Source organism: Lytechinus pictus, unplaced genomic scaffold, assembly GCF_037042905.1.
Source record: "Lytechinus pictus isolate F3 Inbred unplaced genomic scaffold, Lp3.0 scaffold_19, whole genome shotgun sequence".
Classification (NCBI taxonomy): Eukaryota; Metazoa; Echinodermata; class Echinoidea; order Temnopleuroida; family Toxopneustidae; genus Lytechinus; species Lytechinus pictus.
This window is the reverse complement of record NW_026974140.1, coordinates 7,974,606-7,997,634: the sequence shown is the minus strand read 5'-3', so window position 1 is coordinate 7,997,634 and position 23,029 is coordinate 7,974,606. Positions and strand designations below refer to the sequence as shown.

At 34.9% G+C, this 23,029-nt stretch overlaps 1 protein-coding gene and 1 long non-coding RNA gene across 6 annotated transcripts in view; both read right to left on the bottom strand.

Moving 5' to 3' along the window:
- Positions 1 to 23,029, bottom strand: part of LOC129260952 (rho guanine nucleotide exchange factor 18-like) — an 82,292-nt gene that overhangs the window by 19,359 nt on the left and 39,904 nt on the right. For all 5 annotated transcript variants that reach the window (XM_064114510.1, XM_054898965.2, XM_054898964.2 and 2 more), the window contains 8 exons: positions 14,598 to 14,723; positions 14,165 to 14,282; positions 13,654 to 13,715; positions 13,194 to 13,316; positions 12,705 to 12,869; positions 11,390 to 11,573; positions 10,348 to 10,437; positions 869 to 975 (listed from right to left, as the gene is read on the bottom strand). In XM_064114510.1, the coding sequence (XP_063970580.1) occupies positions 869 to 975; positions 10,348 to 10,437; positions 11,390 to 11,573; positions 12,705 to 12,869; positions 13,194 to 13,316; positions 13,654 to 13,715; positions 14,165 to 14,282; positions 14,598 to 14,723 (975 nt within the window). The remainder of the gene's footprint in view (positions 1 to 868; positions 976 to 10,347; positions 10,438 to 11,389; positions 11,574 to 12,704; positions 12,870 to 13,193; positions 13,317 to 13,653; positions 13,716 to 14,164; positions 14,283 to 14,597; positions 14,724 to 23,029) is intronic.
- On the bottom strand, positions 4,652 to 8,023 carry LOC135157726 (uncharacterized). The gene is made up of 3 exons (XR_010296703.1): positions 7,442 to 8,023; positions 6,730 to 6,876; positions 4,652 to 6,097 (listed from the first exon to the last, which is right to left on the bottom strand). It is a non-coding gene; the product is annotated as an uncharacterized LOC135157726 (long non-coding RNA).

Sequence of the window (23,029 nt, the reverse complement as noted above, 5' to 3'; positions counted from 1 at the left end):
TTTCATGAACTAGGTCCATATATTTTCTAAGTTATGATGACATTTCAAAAACTTAACCTTAGGTTAAGATTTTGATGTTGATTCCCCCAACATGGTCTAAGTTCATTGACCCTAAATGACCTTTGACCTTGGTCATGTGACCTGAAACTCAGGCAGAATGTTCAGTAATACTTGATTGACCTCATGGCCAAGTTTAATGAACTAGGTCCTTATACTTTCTAAGTTATGCAGTCATTTCAAAAACTTAACCTTAGGTTAAGATTTGGTGTTGACGCCGCCGCCGTCGGAAAAGCGGCGCCTATAGTCTCACTCTGCTATGCAGGCGAGACAAAAACGTACCATATAAAGATGTGGTTAATAAAACAAATTATGCTCAATTTGAAATTATTATTGCCCTATCCATGTTTTGAACTATCTGCTTCTCACATCTTTGTTTGAAATTATTTACTTGCTTCATTTGTTTTTTTACTCACTTCTGTCAACATTGTATGTTTAGAACAACCAGTCTCTATCTGCATCTTAGATATTTAATACTTTCTTGTATCTGTATCTCTTTGCTCATCTTTTTAATCCTTTTCTTCTTCTGCTTTGGAATACATAATAGTTTTCAATCTTTGTAACATATAATTATCCTATTATCTATTGTTATTTTCCACCTTTAACCTTATCCTATCCTGCCTACTCCTTTATTCCTTGCCATCTAAAACTTTATTTCTTAATCAAAACAGTTTTTAATCTATACAACAGGAAACAGATAATTATGCCATATACAGTATGTTATTTCCTATCATTAACCCAATACATTCTGCCCACTGTTCTTGTCCTTGCCCTTTCAAACTTCATGCCGTAGTCTTGATTTGATACTCACCGATCCAAGGGAATCTTCTTTGACAATAAGTTCCTTGAGTTCTCCAACCAACCTCATCTTATCTGAGATGATACTGTTTAGCTCCTTATCTTTAGCGTGCATCATTTCTAAGATATAAATCAAGATATTAGTACACATAAAGTAATATCAAACTTCTGATGGGGGATATGAGAGGTACTTCAAATACTCATGACTCTAATGAGTGACTGTTTGATATCAGTCAGGTTGTATTGAGAGATTGTGCACTAATAATTTCAATACCGTAACATGTTATATTGATAAACCCTTGTACAATTTAGTTAACTTATACAGACCAATAGAAGTTTTGCAATTGTACCATTTATTCTTCTACTCGCCATTTAATAGACAAATGTATATTATTTCACTAATTTTCATTACTTAATATAGCAAATTTGAAATATGCACGCAATTAAGGAATTATATATTTTCATTTGTCCTGAAATACAAGGCAAAAGCGATTTTGTGTCTCGCCCACTTATGAAAATAACCAGAAATATCGTGATTTGCGAGGGCACGCAACAGAATTGTATCAAAACTTCATTGTGAAATGACTGGGATGGAATAACACTTGTCATAGGAGCCTTGCACGTAAACTTTAATGTTAACCTGAAAATGACCTTTGACCTTACCGTGTGACCTCTGACTGCAGCATAACATGCAGGTCGCCTAAGTACATGTACATCTACCATCCAAGTTTTGTTGAAAAGTTACTTACAGTTGCGGAGTTAGGTGTCATAAGAGTCTTGCATGTAAACTTTAACGTTGACCTGAAAATGACCTTTGACCTTACAATGTGACCTCTGACTGCAGCCTAACATGCAGGTCCCCCAAGTCCATCTACCATACAAGTTTGGTTGAAAAGTGACTTACGGTTGCGGAGTTAGATGTCATAAGAGTCTTGCATGTAAACTTTAATGTTAACCTGAAAATGACCTTTGACCTTACCATGTGACCTCTGACTGCAGCATGACATGCAGGTCGCCTAAGTACATCTACCATCCAAGTTTTGTTGAAAAGTGACTTACGGTTGCGGAGTTAGGTGTCATAAGAGAGTCTTGCATGTAAACTTTAACGTTGACCTGAAAATGACTTTTGACCTTACCATGTGACCTCCGACTGCAACTTAACATGCAGGCCCCCCAAGTCCATCTACCATCCAAGTTTGGTTGGAAAAGCAACTTACGGTTGCAGAGTTAGGTGTCATAAGAGAGTCTTGCATGTAAACTTTAACGTTGACCTGAAAATGACCTTTGACCTTATCATGTGACCACTGACTGCAGCATTACATGCAGGTTCCCCAAGTCCATCTACCATCAAAGTTTGGTTGAAAAGCGACTTACAGTTGCGGAGTTAGGTGTCATAAGAGTCTTGCATGTAAACTTTAACGTTGACCTGAAAATGACCTTTGACCTTATCATGTGACCTCCAACTGCAGCATAACATGCAGGTCCCCCAAGTCCATCTACCATCCAAGTTTTGTTGAAAAGCGACTTACGGTTGCGGAGTTAGGTGTCGTAAGAGAGTCTTGCATGTAAACTATAACGTTGACCGGAAAATGACTTTTGACCTTACCATGTGACCTCCGACTGCAACTTAACATGCAGGCCCCCCAAGTCAATCTACCATCCAAGTTTGGTTGGAAAAGCGACTTACGGTTGCAGAGTTAGGTGTCATAAGAGAGTCTTGCATGTAAACTTTAACGTTGACCTGAAAATGACCTTTGACCTTATCATGTGACCACTGACTGCAGCATAACATGCAGGTTCCCCAAGTCCATCTACCATCAAAGTTTGGTTGAAAAGCGACTTACGGTTGCGGAGTTAGGTGTCATAAGAGAGTCTTGCATGTAAACTTTAACGTTGACCTGAAAATGACCTTTGACCTTATCATGTGACCACTGACTGCAGCATAACATGCAGGTTCCCCAAGTCCATCTACCATCCACGTTTGGTTGAAAAGCGACTTACGGTTGCGGAGTTAGGTGTCATAAGAGAGTCTTGCATGTAAACTTTAACGTTGACCTGAAAATGACCTTTGACCTTACCACCACCAACTGCAGCATAACATGCAGGTCTCCCAAGTCCATCTACCATCCAAGTTTGGTTGAAAAGCAACTTACGGTTGTGGAGTTATGTGTCATTAGGTTTGTAACGGATGGACAACGGACAACATTTGGATCCCTATAGGCCCGTTTACACAGCATCCGGCACGGCATACGGCACGTTGTGCCGTTTTCCAGTTTCCACTGCCCCACGGCACGGCAATAAAGCCGTGCTCGGATGCCGTCCGGCAGGCAAAAACCGTCCGATGTACCCAGGAAAACCCAAGGCAAAGTAGCCTGCTTCAGGCGTGGCAAGAAGTAATTTTAAGGGTTTTCGTGTATCTATGTATAAATTAATCTGTCTTGAATTCCACCAAGAAGCCTCAATCAACCCGACAGACTGCTCATTGGACAGACAATATTCTTTCTTTTATTCACTCGTCTATACGGGAATGGATCGTTCTATTTAAATGTTGAATTTTGTCATGATTAATCTTTTATCTTACGCTTTGCTTTCCATACTTCTTTTTCCATTCTCTGCCATTGCCACCTGTTATCTCATTCCTTAGTTTATACATCACATTCTACTGCCATTTCAACTACACATGTTTCTATTGTCTTCTCATTTATATTCAGAACATTCTTCTTCATTCATATCATCCTACCTCATGCTCATTGGTTCACCTTTCACCCTTAGTTCTTCCACTTTTCTGGATTCTTCTATTCTCACTGTTTCTATTAATTAAATTTATTATACGAAGTTATTTCTGAACATATTCGAATACGGTATATTATTTGTTTAAATGTCAAATCCACCCAAGAAAACTGTTGATTTGAATAAATAGAAAAAAAGTCAAACTATAGCATAATACTGAAAAATTTCATGCAGAATCGGATGTAAAATAAGAAAGTTATGACATTTTAAAGTTTTGCTTATTTTCACAAAAGAGTGATATGCACACCTGAGTGACATGCAAATGAGACGGTTCAATGTCCCTCACTATTTCTTTTGTTTTTTTATTGTTTGAAAAATACAATATTTCATTTATTTGACAATAAGGACCAACTTGACTGAACCAATGCTAATTCTACATGTTCAGGGAGTAATTGATTGTTTCTCTTGACAATGAGAAGAAAATTACATTTCATATTTCATATACCGGTAATAAAATACAAAAGAAATAGTGAAGGGATGACGTCATCAGTCTCCTAATTTGCATACTGATCAGGATGTGTATATAACTTTCTTTTTTTTTTATCAAGCGAAACTTTAAAATATTATAACTTTCTTATTTTACATCGGACTTTGATATTTTCAGTGTTATGCTTTTTGGATATTTCTCTTTTTATTTAAATCAACATTTTTGTTGGGGTGGACTTGTTCTTAAAAATCAATGCCAAGTGAGGTCTGGCCCAATAAATCAGAGCAACACTGGACTTCATTTTGTCGAATCTTTACTTTGAGTTTAGTTCAGCTCCAATTAAATTTTAGGTTCTTCTTCTCGTAGCTGTTTGATATTCTTTGAGTTTGCTTGTTAATGACTGATTGCTGCAAGGTCTATCTGTGAAAAATCAGCACTCTACATTATATTTGTTGTTGAAAATAAAAGTGATGCTCATGAATTTATTACAGAAAAAAATAAAACGATATATATATATAAACAAAAAAAATGCATGGGGCGGCAAAAACTTTTTTGAAGATAAATGTATTCTTTTTATTTCACCATCAACTTTCTTTTGTCAGTATTCTTCATGTCCAGGGGCCCATTTCAAAAGTACTTTAACATTATGGCAACTACCATGGAAACCACAATTATAATTGGATGTTGCGCCATATTACCATGGTAGTTGCCATATTAAAGACAATTAGAGTTGTGATAGTTATACCTCTCTATGAAACAGGCCTCAGGAGTGTCATTGCCATTCTGTTTAGAGATAAAATTTAGTTGGTAACATTTTGTCATATTTCAAACAATCCTAGATCTATTTCCAAAATAAAACATTAGTCCAGAAATTACCTGTACCACGTTCCGTCCAGTACCCATCATTTTTATTTTTACAGTAACTGGTTTCATGTGTTGATATTTGATAGTGCATTACTAGTAATCATGTTTATATTTGCATGAACCAAATTTCTGTGATGTGCAAAATGTTCATCTGTGAACAAATCCTGATTTTGAATTCAAGTATAATTTAAGAAATAAATATATTTTTAATAAATGGTGAACATGTTCTGCCAATATTTCCCAGATCTACGAAAGAGGAAGATCATAATCCTTTACAATCATAATTTCTGCAAATTGAGACCAACTTGCAAAAGTAACAATGGGAGACGTTAAAGTGAAAAATTCAAGTGGAAATAAGAATAGCACATTTTATGGTGTAGTTGTTTATAATACAATATCAGTCATTAAAGTTGTAGATTTCCTGCAAATGATTTATTTCATATGGATTTATCAGAAGTCATTCAGATGTAATCATATATACACTGCTTTCCATTTGTTGGTGATGCTGCATGTCTGACATTGCATCTTTTATGTTGAGACTGTTAACAGGTTGTTAGCTCTGGCAAACTACAAACCACTGTCCCTTTGTTAGCTAACAATCGGATGAATATTGAGTGATGTCAGAGGGAATAAGATATCAGCTCTCTTTTTAGCGGTGGAGCATAGCAAGTTAGAACATTTTCTGTTAACTTTTTTTTTAATCTACGAAACATATTTGGATTCTTAAATTGTAACATGTGAGACGTTTATCACATCAATAAGAATCGACTTGGATTTAGATGACACAGAACCTTTAATTCCTATAGTAGTATGTTCAATATTCAGAAGACCAAAATTTAACCTCATTGCAATGGAGCTGGCATTGAGGTAACTTTTATAGTGTGGGACAATGGGGGACAAGCTGGAGAAAAATGGATCTACAGTTATGTTGTCACCATGACTATCGCTGCTTTGAAAATACTGCAACATTGTCTCCTCGATTTAAAGTGAATTTGGGACTTGAAGACTGGACTGTTGCGGACGTGCCTGAGGACGATGACGATGAAGCCTGACCCACATTGTGGACAGATGTCACCATTCTCCTGCTCAGTTTCTTCCTGTTTGGTACAGGCTTCTCCTGGTGTGTCCACATCAAACACAGGATCCAAGATTGAACTTGTTCTGTTGACAGAAAAATCATATATATGTTCAAATTTATTTCATATGTTTTACTCATAATAATGAACACTAAAAAATTGACTCTCATGTACCAAGTCGATACAGTTTGTCTGTTCTTTAATTCATTAATATTCGAAACATCTATAGTTTTATTTTATTATATTATTTTTTTAAGGGGCGGGTTGCTTTTCTGTAAGCAAATGGCTCTCACTTCAAGAAAATGCAACACCCATTAACCTGTACTATTTTGCACAGGTAGTCAAGTACAAATATGATAAATCATATTGAATGAAAATGTGGATGTATATAATAATTACAGGAAACGGGTTGAAGTAAACATGAGAGAATGAGCCAATCATCAATGTATAATTCAAAATGATTTGTATAGTTTGTATGAGAGCTCTCATATCCACCCTGCAGAGTGCACAAAGTGCAAATTAATACCATAGCTGTTGCCCGACCGTTTCTAGCTGTTGCAAGGAATTCCTGTCAGAACCCAGAAACTAAACCTGGGTCAAGTGCAGCACAATATCACAATTCATATTTCTAAAATACATTTCTTTGCATGAATTCAAATTGATATACACATATTCTCTCTTCCCTGGGATAAGAAAACAAAATATTGAATATCTTACTCTCGATTATGTATGTGGGGAAGTAGGAATTCCATTGCCTCACTGTACTTGTATTTACGTGCTGCATTTGAGGGAGCTCCGTCACCACTCTTCCTCTCCATTTTCTGTCGTTTTTTTAGGAAGTTGTCCCTCAACTCGCTACGTCACCTTAAAATAATTAAAAAACAACACGAAATCTAATTCCTATAACCTCTGAAAATTTTCATTTCTGTTTATGACTCATCTCAAGCCCTACCCACCCCCCCCCCAAATATTTAAATGTGAAAATGGACAACATGCTTTTGAAAGTAAAGAATTTTGCCACCTTCATTTTTTTTTGCTTGTAAAAGTGATGTGATATTTATATTACGTATTTGTGAGGGGTTGGTTTATAGTTTTTGGTCCACATCACAAAGCAAGGTCTCTTTCTGCATTTACATGTACATACCCTTGCTCTTGTGTCTCATTTACTTAATTTTTTTTAACACTAGACTATCTTACACATGTGCAAACAATTTTGAAAATGGCCATAATGACCAAAACTTAGCATCGGTATTCATTGAATTACAACAACCAGAAGTTAGCTACAGTTGTTAGATTGTGAACTTGATTTGCTTTCAAACATCCACACACAAATATAACTCTTTTACATTGTTCAATATTTTTCTTCAAATTGATAGTGAAAAAATCGTGAAGTTTGAAAAAAATTAATATGACGTAAAATAATACCAACCTGAGATTACAAACTGACGCCCAATGTCATGTCATACATCATTTTTTACTTCTGTATCCTTGAACATCTCCAATCTCTTGTCATACAGGATTGGATTTTCCTACACTTCTAGGATAAGGGCTTCCTCCATGTTGGTTATCTGTCATGCAAGAAATTCCATATAAATTTTGTTAGCAAATAATAATAATAATAAAGGTTTAAAGGAAGAATTGCAAAAGCAACTAGGGAAAGGCCAGTGCCCAATCAGCAATTTCTTACATTTACATTGTAACTGGCAGGCTTGCTGATCAGGGTCCCATTTTTATAATGCACAAATAGAAATTCTCCCAATTGAAATGTTTTTGCTTAGTTGTAGAGAAAAGTGATCATCTAGAAATTCCTTCAAGAGCTTGAAATAATAATTTTTTATCATTTGAAAAGGACATGTAAACATAGGGTCATGTTAAGAAAAAAAGATAGAGGCACAATTTTTTGCCTCCATGAGAGCCTATAAGCTAAGCCATATAATGTTTTTTTAGAGATGAAATGTTTGTTGAATAAAATGTCAACAAATTATGTCTTCTCTGTATGGTATACGTACCCGATCACTTCAGCTCCCCCCCCCCAAAAAAAAAAATAATAATAATAATAATAATAATAATACTAAATGAAAAATAAACCAATAAAAAAAGAATGGAATTACACAAATAAAGCAATCAAATTTTGGGACAGAAATGTGCAGATTTAAAAGTTATGCCAGCACACAAAGGACATATTTCATATGAAAAAGGGTCACTTTTGTTCTGGGGGATTTTTTTTCGGGCAAGCCAGTGCCAACCCAAACCCCTTCCCATCGCCCCACGATTGAGCTGCCCCTGGATAAAGAAAAGGGCGCTCATTTTAAAATCCTTTACATAATAACAGACTGACAATTTTTGACAAACTAGAAAAAATAACTTTTTTTAAATGCAAAGTTCTCTCCAAAATAATAGTAGCCTAAAGTTAGTGACTAGGCCTAGACTCTATGTTTCAATGAAAACAAGGTCTAACGTTAATTAGCTAGGCCTATGTCATATGGGGAGGATTTAGAGTCTAGGTTTTTACATTATTTATTCGTAGGCCTAGTCTTTTCCAGAGAGTTTGTGGGAAATAACTTAGTTAGCCTTACTTCTTAGCCAAGGACTCCAAAATTCCTACTAGGGTCTAGATCTACTTTCCACCATTTGTTTCGATCTAGAACAGATCGACTAGAGGGTCCCACAAAAATATGGTCAAACTGAGCAATCGGTCTTACTTCTTTCAGTTCAGGCTACCCAAGTTTCACCACTCCAAATCCCCTCTTATTAATTCCTTGCCACCCTCCTATCTGCCACTCTTGCTGCTGACAAAACGACCCAGTGCCTCTCTCATCTATTATAGACCCTACTACTAGTAAAACTAAAGTACTAGGCTAGGCTAGTCTATAACTTAATAATTCATCCCGGAATTCATCATATTCGTTCAGAGGTCTAACTTACAATTTACATGTACTAGTCTTACTAACATTAGACCTATGTCTAGACTCTAGACTACTGACGAGGCCTAACGTTTGACTAACAACAGGTCTAACTTTTGTTAACGTTACTTATAGGTCTACCTAACGTTAGATATAACTATGAGTAACGTTAGGCCTAATGTTAGTTAGACTCTAGTAAGACTAAGTTAAAGATAAATGCCAGTTGTGGTAACGATTTCAAAATGAGTTCGTACAGAATCCAATGAAATGACCACCAAAGTGTCTGTTTGTATAAATAAAAAATATGTGCCAAAGGATTCTGGAAGAAATTGTGTAATTGCTGAGAAATTAGCAAATTATAAGCACGGGATTTGGGTCAAGCGTCGGGCCAACATTCAAAGCAATAATAATACACTGTCCCACGTGCGCTTATCTGTGTTGATGATCTTCAGTATGAACATTTTTCAGCGTAGATTTCAAGATTTCACAAAGTTCAGTTTATGTAACTGTACCAGATCTAGATCCTCGATAATATTGACAATTAAGCTCGGTTTTACACACTTTCTCGTGAAATCAGTGTTTACTGCAACTACTTTCATTTATCTTTAATTTAAGTCTAACTTTCTTTAGTAACTTTAGGCCAGTCTAATATTATCGAGTCTAACATTAGGTCTAACGTTAGATCTAGATGTAACTTAGGCTAGGATAAACATCTAGCCTATCTAAATTAGATATTAAGTTAGGCCTGACGACGTTTTTAACATTTCTAGACGTAACGTACCGTAGTAGATCTTGTTAGACCGAGTCTAACTTACGTTAGATCTACGTTAGATCATAACGTTACGCCCAGATTATTATTTCCGGCCTTATATTATTTGGCCTTATTTTCTTGTGCTCTACTTTCTGGGGCTCAGTTCTACAGTATGCGAAATGACACTTGTTCTTAATTAGTTGCTTACCACACCAAGAATGGCAAGATCAAGTCCTCCTTCAGTCACCTCTCTTCAGCAGGTAATACACGTAGACCTACGTGTATGTGCGATTTTGCATTTAAAACGTAAACTCCCATAGACTATCACTGCAGGCGATTTGTCGCTTGATCAGAAAATATGTGGGCAATGACGTAATTCATCTGGACTGTGATTGGCCAGAAGTGAAAAAACCGTGTGCCGTGCTCTGAAAATGGCTTGCTGATCGATCTGCAAATCCGGCAAATTACGCCGTGTTGTACAATACGGCACGGCACCGTTGAAGTGGAAACAGTTTCATAGGATTTAGTGGGGATCCATTTTTTTTGGCCGTGCCGGATTGCCGTGGTGCCGTGCACGGTCGCCGTGCCGGATGCTGTGTAAACGGGCCTTAAGTCTCGCCTTCACCTCTGGTGGGCAAGACAAAAATTAAGAGTCTTCACTTCAAATCCTTAATTACTTACCAAGAAGTTTCTTCATTCTGAGTGCCCTCTCTTCAGCTTTCTTCTTTTCTTCTTCCTCATTATTATTGTCTATTCCTGAGTCAACTGGATCTAAATGGGGAAAAAGAGCCATTATCAAAAACAAATATGAAGTCACTCATTTTAAGGTCAACTCCACCAATAAAAAGGTCATTGAAAAAAGTAAAGAAAAATAAAAAAGTTTCATTGAAAATGGATGTAAAATTAAAAAAAAAATGTAATGAGATTTTCAAGTTTGCCTGTTTCCAATCAACAGTGATACATCATTGGTGTTATGCAACTCTTTATTTGATTCCTCATGTTAAATGTGAATTGGTGCATGTTTTTTTTCTATATTCAAATCTATATAAAAAGGCAAAAGCGAAGTTCAGCTCTATCTTTCAATATATATGGAGATGGTCTTTTAAAGGTAATAATAGTTTTTTAACAACTTCTGTGTACCAACTATCATTTAAAGGGGAAGTTCACCCCGACAAAAATTTTGTTGTAAAGATAGCAGAAAAAATGATAAAAAATACTGCCGAAGGTTTCTGAACTTATCTAAGAATAAAAAAGTTATTAGAATTTCAATCATTTGATTTGTAACATCATAATGCGAGCAACTTTCCTACATATCATATGATAAATAATCAATGAATGTCATTTTTCTCAGAAAATTGGAAATTGTTTTATTGTACCTTTAGTATAACAATAAACATATCATTTCACACCCGTTCCTAACAAGAAAACAAAACTAAAATTTTTTAAAATTTATGAGTTTTATATTACATAACATATGGGGCAGCTGCTCGTTCATGACGTCACAAATCCAAAACTTAAAATTCTAATAACTTTCTTAATCTTTAATGGATTTTCCTAAAATCTTCATCAATATTTTTATTTTTTTTTACAACAAAGTTTTTTCAAGGTGAACTTACCCTTTAAACAAGTGACTAACAACATTTTAAACCTTGGTACAATAAGATTCAATGCTTCCCAGTGTCTGGTTTATACATGAATGCATTAAAATCTTCAAGAATCTTACCATCTGCTGGACATTGTTCGATGGCTTCTAACAGCCGCTTCTTCCACTCTCCTCGAGCATGTTCAGACGTACACATGACTTCATACATCTCAGGACCAGCCTTGTTCTGACTGATGAGGTAAACGCTCTTTGGATCAATAGCTACATCTCTAACCATCAACTTGAACAGTGGGATCACAGGAGGCTGCAAAAATTTGAAGAAAAAAATTATTTCCATAAGAACATTTCACTTCTCTTTTTTTTTACAGAATTGTAATCCAACAAAAAATTCAACATCATGCAATTCAATGTTATTTATAGAACCTTTAACCCATTAAGCCCTATAACAAGTGATGTGGCTCAGGCTAAGTTCCACTAAAAAATAGTTTTATATTGAAATCAAGATTGTTTAATTGTTTAAAAGCACATGGACAATGGCCAAACAGTGGTATGACAGTGTAAAAACAATGAAATAGTTTGACATTTATGAGATGAAATGGGAAGAATTACATTTCAGGACACACCCCCCCCCCCCTCCTTCTCCAAACAAAACCAACCTTAAATGAGAGACGTTTTCAGCATATATCATAACTTTTGTAACTGGTTTGCTTTATGTAAGAAGTCCAGGAATATAATTGGGAAACAATTCAAGTAAATGTGCAGTTCACATAAATGAGATGTTAATTTTTTTTTTTTGAAGTAATGCAGGCCAGTTATCCAGTAGATAGAATATCATTCATTGTAGCAATATACATACAGAACTGAACAAAAAATACAGAACAATACATACGGCTACAGAACTATTTCTCAGTGACACTTCATCATCCAGAAAGTAAAAGGGCAATATGGCCAATATTATTGAAAAACATTATCATTATTTCATTTTTTTCTGATAGAGTATTGAAAGCACTTTCTGGTGATGTCTCCAAAATGACCAAAATCACTGTATGTTTGTAGAAATATGATAAAGAAAAAAGGGTGAATTGCCACAAATACAAGTTATGGCTAAAAGAAGGCAATATTTAGCATGCTATTATTCCATCCAGAATGATGTGAGAATATGTAAGGGAAAATTTAAACTGTTATAATTGTTGCAATCAATATATCATATTGCCATTTTACGAACAACAATTTGCAGCATTACATTTGCCACATGGCCTACAATTAAATCATATTAGGTATACAAGGCCTAACATGTCTATGAGCATCATTTTATTTCAATCATGACTGGAAATAGGTATGCAGCATTATCATTAAAAAAAGTGTAAATTAATGTAAAATACTATTGGAATATCTTTAAAAGGTTTGATGGAGACAATCAGGAAATGAAACTTACCTTGTTATCCTGTGAGGCGAATGTATACTTTCCATTATTCTCAGTGAGAAGGAGAAGAACATCCGTTAGAAGCACCCCATGAACTTCAGTCAGTTTAGCTCTTGCATTCTTCCAATAAAGTTCACCTTCATGTCTTAGCTTGCGATTTGCAAGTAAATCAGATTTCTGTGTGAAGCAAAACAAATTTGCATAATGGATGACATTTCTGATGTCTAATTATTAGAAATTGTTTCATTCTGGGGAAATCATTCATGTAAATATTTTCATCCTCTAACATATTTTTGTTTCCTTTTTCTGAATTTTGTATTCTTTTAACATATATTACTTCTCAACCAAAGTATATTTTTTATGAAGTTGTGTCCTTGCCTGACTGAAGAAAGAAAGAAAAGAAAGAAAAGAAAGAAAAGAAAGAAAAGAAAGAAAAGAAAGAAAAGAAAAGAAAGAAATCGATTCATCAATTAAAGAATGATTAGATGAATGAATATTTACCTTGAATTTCTTGCCACTTTTGAGCGTTCCTGTAGACCTTGCTTCTGTTTTGTTGTATATCTCCATTAGTCTTTGCCATCGTTCTCTCTCTTGTACTTGCATGTTAACATCATGACATATTGCCTGCAGGAGAGAAAAATGGCAGGTTCACTGAATTTAATTTCACCAACATTTCACGACCTTAAGAATCAAACAATCAACACAATCTTCTTCTTATTCTTCATCCATCTCCTCCTCCTCCATCTTCTCTTCTTCCTTCTCCTTTTCCTTCCCTTCCCCTCCACTTCCCTTTCTTCATCTTCATTCTATTCCTCTCCACAATCATCATCAAAGTCATCAACCTTGTTCTTCTTCACCGCCTCCTCCTTCTCCATATTCTGGCCTCTCCCCTGACCCCTCTCCTCACCCCCCCCCCTCTTCACCATCATCATCACTCTCATATATACAAGATGCTATTTACCTTGACCAATTCCAATGCCCTTGTAAGGTCATGTGTGTCTATTTTGTCAGTGGCTTTGATTGCTGCAGATAAAAATAAAGGAGAGATGAGTAAAATCATAATTCAGAAATCTTGAAAATCCAAATAAAATATATCAATATCATAAATCATATCCTATCATTGTTTTATATCAATACATCATTGCAAAATCTGTTTTAATATTTGATTATTCTATTACTCTGTAAAGCCTACAAGAAAGCAGGTCAATTAAATCTAATTGAATGAAATGTGCATGATTTGAGTACAGACCAAAGGGTATATGATTCCCCCACACATTTGCCTATAATGTCCTTTTATTATACTTTGCTGTGAGATGGAATCATACATAAAATCATATAGGTTATACAGTCATGTAATATAACATTATCAACCTCCGATTTCACAGGAACAGGAACAAATCTTGCCTACAACATTGCAGGGTTTGGAAAGTGCCCTTAACCTAATGACTACATCAAATCAAATAAGAGCGCACCTTTGGTTGGTTTAATGATAGCCTCTATAAGAAGCTGATATTTGGTGAGTCTAGAGCTGACACTAAGAATGCATTCTGGTATGGTCCATCTCCTACATAGGGCATTGGTACTGCATTTCTGGTAGTAAAAACATCAATACATTGGTTATTAGTCATGTAGGATAGCTCACAGATAAATCATTCTATGGTATCTTAGAAAGGAAGAGAAAGAATAAGAGGGGATGGGGGAGAAAAAAAAACTGTGAGAGAAGTGGAGACATCAAACACTGACAAACATGTAAACATTGATTTGGAAGCTCAGTATAAGGTATTAATATTTGTAAAATATTTGCAAAAAAGAGGAAATGGACATATCTTTTTCAAAAGTATGTAAATCATAATGGTCCAGATCTAAAATCATATGATACACAGAATGAATGTGATGAATTCTTACCTTGATGAAAGCCTGGAATCTTTTATCTGTCTTGGTGAGATCTTTATAGACTGCTTTAGCTTCATTTTGTTGACTACACAAACATCCGTAGGCCATCATCATCCTGTCCCCATTCTCACCATCAAACTAAGCATCCAAACAAAAATGAAAAGAACATAATGTATACATCAATCATTTTGCACACAGGCATTTCTGTGATACTGTAATCAATGGGTTTTGTCAACAAAGTTTTTTTCCACGATTCATGAATCAACAAATTTATTCAAATTGAAAAATGGCAAGAACTGAGGAACATGAAAACTATTCTAAAAACCAAAGTTGAACTATGGGCAAGGCTTGCATGATTGTTAACATGAGAAGTTCATCACACGGCTGCATACTTTTGAACTAACTATAATAGGTAGATAAAACTATGGTGTTCAAGGCCTGCATTGATAAAAATAACTTAAACGAAAAAAGAAAAAAAAATGATAACAGCATAAGCACTGCCATTATTTATGAAGTTTGATGGTGTCGCCATGTATAGCGGTCCTTGAAGGACTGACGGTTGTTCTTTTATAATAACCAAGAATATCTATCTAACACTCCTTCTGGCTAATAGTCATTATACTAACCACCATGTGTGGTGATCACTATCCTATCCTCCTTGAAAACATTCAAAGATCTTAATTCAGGGGTTCTCAATAGGTGGCGCGCGCGCCACTTGTGGCGCACCGAGCCTTGCGGAGTGGCGCTTGGGAGCCGGTATAAAAAATAAAGGAAAAATAAGGGAGAAAAAAATGTATCTACCAGTAACCTGGCAATAAGGTTTTGGTGATCATTTTAATACAAAGAGAAAACAAAAACTCTTTACTTGACACTTAATTGCTAATTGATTTCCTCAAATTTTGTCAAATTTAGCACTCGATAACCCCTATTATGGAGGATCGATGGTGTTCTCCTTTTTATTTATTCTACGCTGTACAAAGTTTTTGTGCCGCACAAGTGATTTGAAAACCCCGTTTGTAGGATTTCTATTTCAACGGCGAGAAATTTTGCATTTCCAGAGTATACGTTTTGGTTAAGAGTTAAACATCAAATGATATGATATTCAAAGAACATCCTGATCATAAAAGATTATGAATTTGGGACATAACAAGCAGAAACTTTGTTTCTGAAGCCGATTAAAATCCGATGTTGTAAAAGTGAAATAAATGTATGCTCAGATGCATTGTCTGCCGTGATTGCCTGCATGCACTCTTGCTTAACATGAACTGAATGAATGATACTGCACGTGAGTAATAGAGAGAGAGGGGCAGTTGGGGCGTTAGTGCAGTGCAACGCCTAATTTTCAGCCCTTGCAAAATCGGGGAACGTAGCTTCAACCACTGGCGTACAGATGGGGGTGGCGATTGGGGGGCCCAAGTGTTTCATGGCCAAGAAAAAAAAGGAGAAAGGGAAAGAAAAGAAAAGGGAAAGAGTGGAATATTGTATTATTTTCTTAATATTATGTCAAAATATAGATATTTGTATTGCAAAGTTCAATATTTTTGCTTCAGCTGCCATATCTAGCCCCCTCATTTTTTTTTTACTCATTACGCCACTTGCTTCAGCCAATATATCTGGGGCAGAACAGTCTGAACTAGTGGTATCATTGGTATGTTGTGAAAAAGTCACTGGTCATTTTTCTTTTAATATTGATTTTGTGTAGTTTGTTGGCATTTGTATTTCTTCTGTTGATATTAATTAGAGCCCCTCTGGGCAATTTAAAAGGCCTCATATTCCAAAACGTCTGGGGGCTCTGCCCCCTCGACCCCCACCAGGGGCCTCTGAACCCCCTCCGCTGATACATTGCTGGTTTGCGCAATGGACAGTGGAGCATTACAGATTCTCAACATGAAATGTGGCGCTTCAAAAAAAGTAATTGAGAATGGCTGTCTTAATTACTATTGATAAAGGAATCACAGACATACAGATGGGGTGGCGAGCTTTGGGGGCCATGCCTCCCTCCTCCCCCCCCCCCCCCAAAAAAAAAAAGGGGTATCACCAAGAAAAACAAAAGGGAAAAAGAAAAAGAAAAAAAAGGAAAAAGGGGAAGATGTGATGTTATTTTCTGAATAATGTTAAAATCTATCATTAAATGTATTTCAATCTAAAAAGGTTGATATTTTAAAACAAATTTTGTCATAGATACCATGTTGTACCCCCACCCCTCAATTTTGGCTTAATACACTAATGAAAGGAATATCAATTTTGATGCCCCAGACATTTATTCTCTAATACAATTAATATTTTTATAGGGAAATGTAGTGAATCAAGTTGAAGTAGGACATATTGCTACAAATTACCACATGAGCCTTAATATCTCAATTAGTCAGAATCACATCACAGTGTTAGATTTCTATGAAGGCTATATTTAGAATCAACTCATTTCACGAGGGGGATTTAGTGGATGTCTTCTTCAGCAATGTTTTGCATTGCAAGATTGATATACATGTTATCAGAGTTCATTTAGATGTCAGTTATTTGAACAAAACTCTTTATTCTTTCTTTAAGAGAGAAATGAGGTTTTTGTCAGTATACCACCAATGTTAAATGTGCTGACATAGAGGGTATATAAAAATAGATTATCAATCAATTTGGAGCAAATGTAAAGATTATCATTTCATATAATAAATTACAAAAGAAAAAGAGAGAATATGATGTTATCAGCTCACTCACTGCATAAATTGTAACATGATAATACACAACAGTTTCATAAAATTTTAAGTGCTTCGTTTGTTTCAATTTTTAAATCTATTTATTCACACTCATGTTAATTTTTGACAGGAGTACCCCTTTAACTATGTTATCTTGATCTAGTAGAAAAGTTATTATGATTGCAAAATTTCATTTCATGATTTTGATGAGAGTAAAAACATTTTGCAAAGGTAATTATAGATGAAAGTTGTATATATTATAGGAGAGTTAACTAACCAACACTGTGAATAGTCTCTTATTGACTGTGTGATATAAATAGATAGTCACAACATAGACCTATTGAGATATTTTTCATAAAATACAGAGAATAAATGAGCCTATATTATTACATTTGCAATAATAATAATAATAATAATTGGCATTTATATAGCGCTTTATCAATCTACAACTGTTCAATGCGCTTCGCAATTATTATTACCCGGTCACTGGATTCATAGCATTTCAAGCAGCCTGTTAGGCGCAAACTTGCTAAACCAATCACAATGACGGTTGTTTCCTACTGGTACCCAATTAGCACCTGGGCGAGAGTGGCAAAGTGTGGATTGACGCCTTGCCAAAGGACGCTAGACCATGGTGGGGTTCGAACACACGACCCTCTGATTACAAGGCGAGAGTCAGAACCGCTACACCACCGTGCTTCCACAAGGGGAACTATTTTGAGAGGAAAAGTACCTGTTTTGGTTCTGGGTATTATAATTAGTGTGGTATGGTAGTATAGAGTAGTGGATTAGTGCGTTATAATTCAAGAAGGGAGCTCTCTCTCTATGTTTAAGGTTATTTTAAGTATGAGTGTTCTCTACATTGGTCTGTACTTTTTGATGAATAGTGTAATTGTGTTTCGATTGGCATGTACTTGGTGTTGGGTGTATGCGTGTGTCTGGTATAAATGGGAGTGTCTTTGGTGTGGTCCTGTGAATGTGAGTGATTGTTGTTTGGAGCGTGGTTATGCCTGTTCACGTTTAAATCTGTTACTTGGTCAGTTTCATTTGCATATTTTTCGGGATAGGGTGTTTAGGCTTCAATAGTAGGTCGTATTTTACTTTATTAACTTTAAATGTCATAGGGCTAAGAGATAGGATTAAAAGGAAAAACATTTTTTAATTTTGCAGAGATAAAGGCAGTAACATAGTATTTTTACAGGAAACATATAGTACTGTAGAGGTGGAAGAAAAATGGAAATCAGAGTGGAATGGTCAATTATTGTTCAGTCACGGAACAAATCATAGTAAAGGTGTTTTAGTTTTGATTTCTCCAAATATAAATATGAAAATTAAAATATGAGTATTGGTGAAAATGGAAGATATATTATAATGAAATTAGAGAATCAGCAATCTACTTTTTTACTAGTGAATTGTTACTTTTCCACTAGGGATAAAGAAAAGATGCAAATGGAATTTTTAGATGAATTGGAAAATTGTATTTCAAAGCTTTATCGTTCCGGAGATACAATTATTTTAGGAGGAGATTTTAATATGATAATGAATGGGGATTTGGAATATATGGGGCCTCGAAAGTCTATTAAAAATAGATTTAACGAAAAGTTCGAAGACCTCCTGGACAGATTATTTTTAGTAGATGTATGGAGAAAAAGAACCCAGAAAAAAAAAAATTCACATTTAGACAAAAGTGGCCGGTCGTTCAAAGTCGGTTGGATTATTGGTTCGTTTCCTCTACATTACAGGATTCCGTTAACTGTTGTGATATTATGACATCAATTACTCAGGTGTACTGCTTCAATTACGTAACTATGTAAATGCTCCAGACTTTGGGAATTCTTATTGGAAATTCAATAACAGTTTGTGCGTAAATCAAGAATTTGTTAGGATGTTTAAAGATAAAGTAGTTGAATTAAAAGCAGAATGGATTCCAAAGATAAAGGATAAATTACTGTTATGGGATTTTTTGAAAATAAAAATGAGACAGTTTATTAATACTTATACAAAAGAAAAGGCAAAGGTCAGAAAAAATGAAATTAAAAAAATAGAGAAAGAAATAGAAGAATTAGAAAATAAACTTTTGTCTCAGCCATTGAGAAATATAATTGATAACATTGATGAGAAAAAATATAATTTGAATAAGTTATATGATTATAGTTGACAAGGTTTAAAAATTCGGTCAAGGGCAGTTTGGTTTGAGGAAGGAGAACAAAAAACAAATATTTTGAACAGTTATTGAAGTCTAATAAACGGAAAAGTGTGATAAAAGAATTATATGATGACGATGATCATATCATTAAGGATAGAAAGGAAATATTGAAGAAGATTGGAACGTATTATGAAAATTTATACTCATTGAGTGAAGCTATTGTTAATGAAAATTCTTTGTTCCTTAAGGATATTCCTCAATTAAGTAAAGAAAGTTGTAATATATGTGAAGGTAGAATAAGTATTCATGAATGTTATTAAAATAAATGAAATATAATAAATCCCCTGGTAACGATGGTTTTACGGTAGAGTTTTATTATACTTTTTGGAATTTATTAGGGGGACTTTTGGTAGATGTTTTAAATGAAACATATGAAAGGGGAACACTGACAACCTCACAAAAGCAAGGTGTGATAACGTTATTGGAAAAAAAAGGTAAAGATCCATTATATGTCCAAAATTTTGGACCAATTACACTTTTAAATGTGGATTACAAAATATTGTCAAAGGTTTTAGCAAAAAGATTAAAAGGTATACTAAATGAGATAATTCACAATAATCAAGTTGGTTATGTAAAAGATGGAGATGGTGTAAGATTAATAGATGATATTTTATATCAATCTAATTTTTAAAATATTGGATATTTAATCACTGTTGATTTTGAAAAGGCCTTTGATTCTGTTTCACATGATTTTCTTTTTGAGATCCTTAAACTATTTGGATTTGGGCACTCTATAGATACATATTTACACTTACCTTCTTCTCTTAGTTTGTTAATTGCTTTATCATATGTCTTTTGCACATTATCAGTTGTTCCCCATTCTTTTCCTTTTTTCCCCACTCTTATGCACCAGTTTGTTATGCATTTCTTTGTAACCTGTTTGACCCACCTCTCACTAATTCTCGCTACCCCAAATAGCGATTTCCCCGAGATCCGGGAAAATCCCTGTAACGCGCATTGCATTATGGGATAGCTTTTCGGTATTACAACTTCCTGCTCGGAAGTCCAATGCACTGTTTTGCCATTCAGATCAACAGTGCCGTCATGCACAACACAACGTTTCTTTCGCTCGGAAAGGTTCGTGATCACAACCCTCTCTTTCACGATACAGTTTAACAGCCTTTTCTGCTTAATTAAGTCACTAATTCTGCCCGAAGCTTTCCATTGCAAGGTATTCCTCTGTCAGTTAAGATTTTTTTAAGTTCCGAAACTGAATTTATATCCATTTTGTGGTCGACAAAAAATTGAACGGAATGAATGCTGTATATATTTAGCGTCTAGTCGAATACGATCGTGATGTCAGGCCGGTCGCTAAATGCAAAATTTTTAGATATTCATTTTTTGTTTTATTTTTTTATAACCAAATAAAAACATGAATAAAATTTATTTTCACGTGAAATCTATTTTTCATTTTTATTTATAATTCAAATGGAATCAAAACTGACCAAATTGAATAAAAAGTATTATAATCTGTACATATTACGCTGATTGGCATCGATTTCAGCGTGGTGAAAAACTCAGTATCGCGAACCTCGCGCGCACGAGCATGACTCTGAACCGGAAGTGGTGATGACGACCCGACGGAGTGAAAATTATCTCGTCTCGCGCATTATGAGATTTTTTTTCCTATTTGGGGTAGCGAGAATTCTCTTTTTATTCATCTCTTCCTCATACCCTTTGTCACTGTTTTGTTCCAGATCCTGTTTGATGTTGCCTGCCTCATTATCTTAATCCCTCTTGGCTTGAGGTCTTTTACTGGCCTTACTTATACTAACTTCCCTTTGTGTCTGCCTACTCCTTTTCTTTCATCCCCTTCACTAACCTGATTGGTCTTCTCTACTCACTAATGCCCCTTTTGTCTCCTTGTTTCTAGTGTTGCTGTAGCTTGTCTGTGGTCTATATTATGGTTGTTCCATTTTATATGTTTGTCATTTTGCTAGGATCGAAAGCTTAGGTCCCTTTTGACTTTCTAAAGAAATACTTAGTAAAATAAAAAGACTGTTGGGATGGTGGAAACAAAGGGATCTCTCACTTATGGGGAAAATTCACTTGTTAAAAACATATGCATTGTCAAGGTTAAACTTTGTTTCGTCACTAATAGTGGTTCCTCAGTGGTTGTATGCTGAGGTCGAAAAGATCACATTTGAATTTTTATGGTCAGGAAAAGATCGGATAAAGAGAATTACAATGTACCAGGATTACTCACAAGGAGGTTTAAAAATGATGAATTTTAAGTTATTTGTAAAGTCTCAACGTTTAATGTGGCTTAAACAATTACTTTACGGAGAACGGGATGCAGGATGGAAGTTGTATTTTGATTTTTGTTTTCGATCAGTTGGGGGGAGATTTCTGTTTCTATGTTACTTTGACACTTCAAAATAAAATATAAAAATTCCCAAATTTTATTCAGAAATGATGAAGGCTTGGCAAGACTTAAAGAAATATCGTTATTCTGAAGAGGAGGTTAACCCTATTATATTCAATAATCAACATATTTGTATAAAAGGTAAAACAATTTTTGACAATGATCTTTTCAATAAAGGAATATTTAGCGTTGATCAAATCTTTGATAATGGCCACTTGAAGCCTGTGACTTTTTTTCAAAATCTCGGTATTACCGCAAATCAACTTCTCCAAATAATAGATATTGTGCACGTTATACCAGCAAGTTGGAAAAATTTTAATGGTTCAATAAAGTTTTAAAAAATTGATTTCGTAGACTTTGGGATAAGTATGAATATTGGAAAACAGGAAACAGCTTTTGAAGTAATTAAATCAAAAACAATTTATAACTTGTTTATTACCAATCTACAAGAACTATACAAATTAACACTCAAGGATGGTCACAGTGATTTTAATTTTACAGATGTAGAAATTTGTAAATTATTTGGATATATCAGGAGTACAACTCTTATAAGAAAACAAAGGGAGTTTCAGTTTATGCTTTTACATGGAGCAATATATACAAAAGAACATTTGATGAGATTTGGTTTCATGGGAGATAATTACTGCTCGTTTTGTTGTACAAAAACTGAATCGTACTTTCATATACTCATAGATTGCATAAAAGTTAAACCTCTGTGGAAATTTTGTATTGATCATTTTTGTTTAGCTGAATTAAGAACTTTGAATTGGAGGGAAATATTCTTAGGATTACCTGGAAATTCTTGTAGAATTAAATGTGTCAATTCTGTTATTCTTTTTATTAAATATGCAATTTTTAATTCCAGAGCTGAAGGACGGGTACCTTCATTCATTAAAATACACAAATATATTACGAGTTGTATAGAAGAAGAAAGTCGCCTGGCAATGAAGTCAGGCAAGTTAAGTTTACATTTACAGAAATGGGATGAACTGAAAGTGAAAAGAGATTTGAATGTGAACAGGTGGGATGTGTCTAGTGTGGTGCGAGTGTGAATCCTGGTGTAATGTTGATGATTTTCTTTTTTCTTTTTTTTTCTTTTTACTAGTTCCTTTCAATTTCCCCTTCTCTTGTATCAAATTGATTTGCAGGTTCTTTTCTTTCTGTATCCTATTTCGCCAAAATG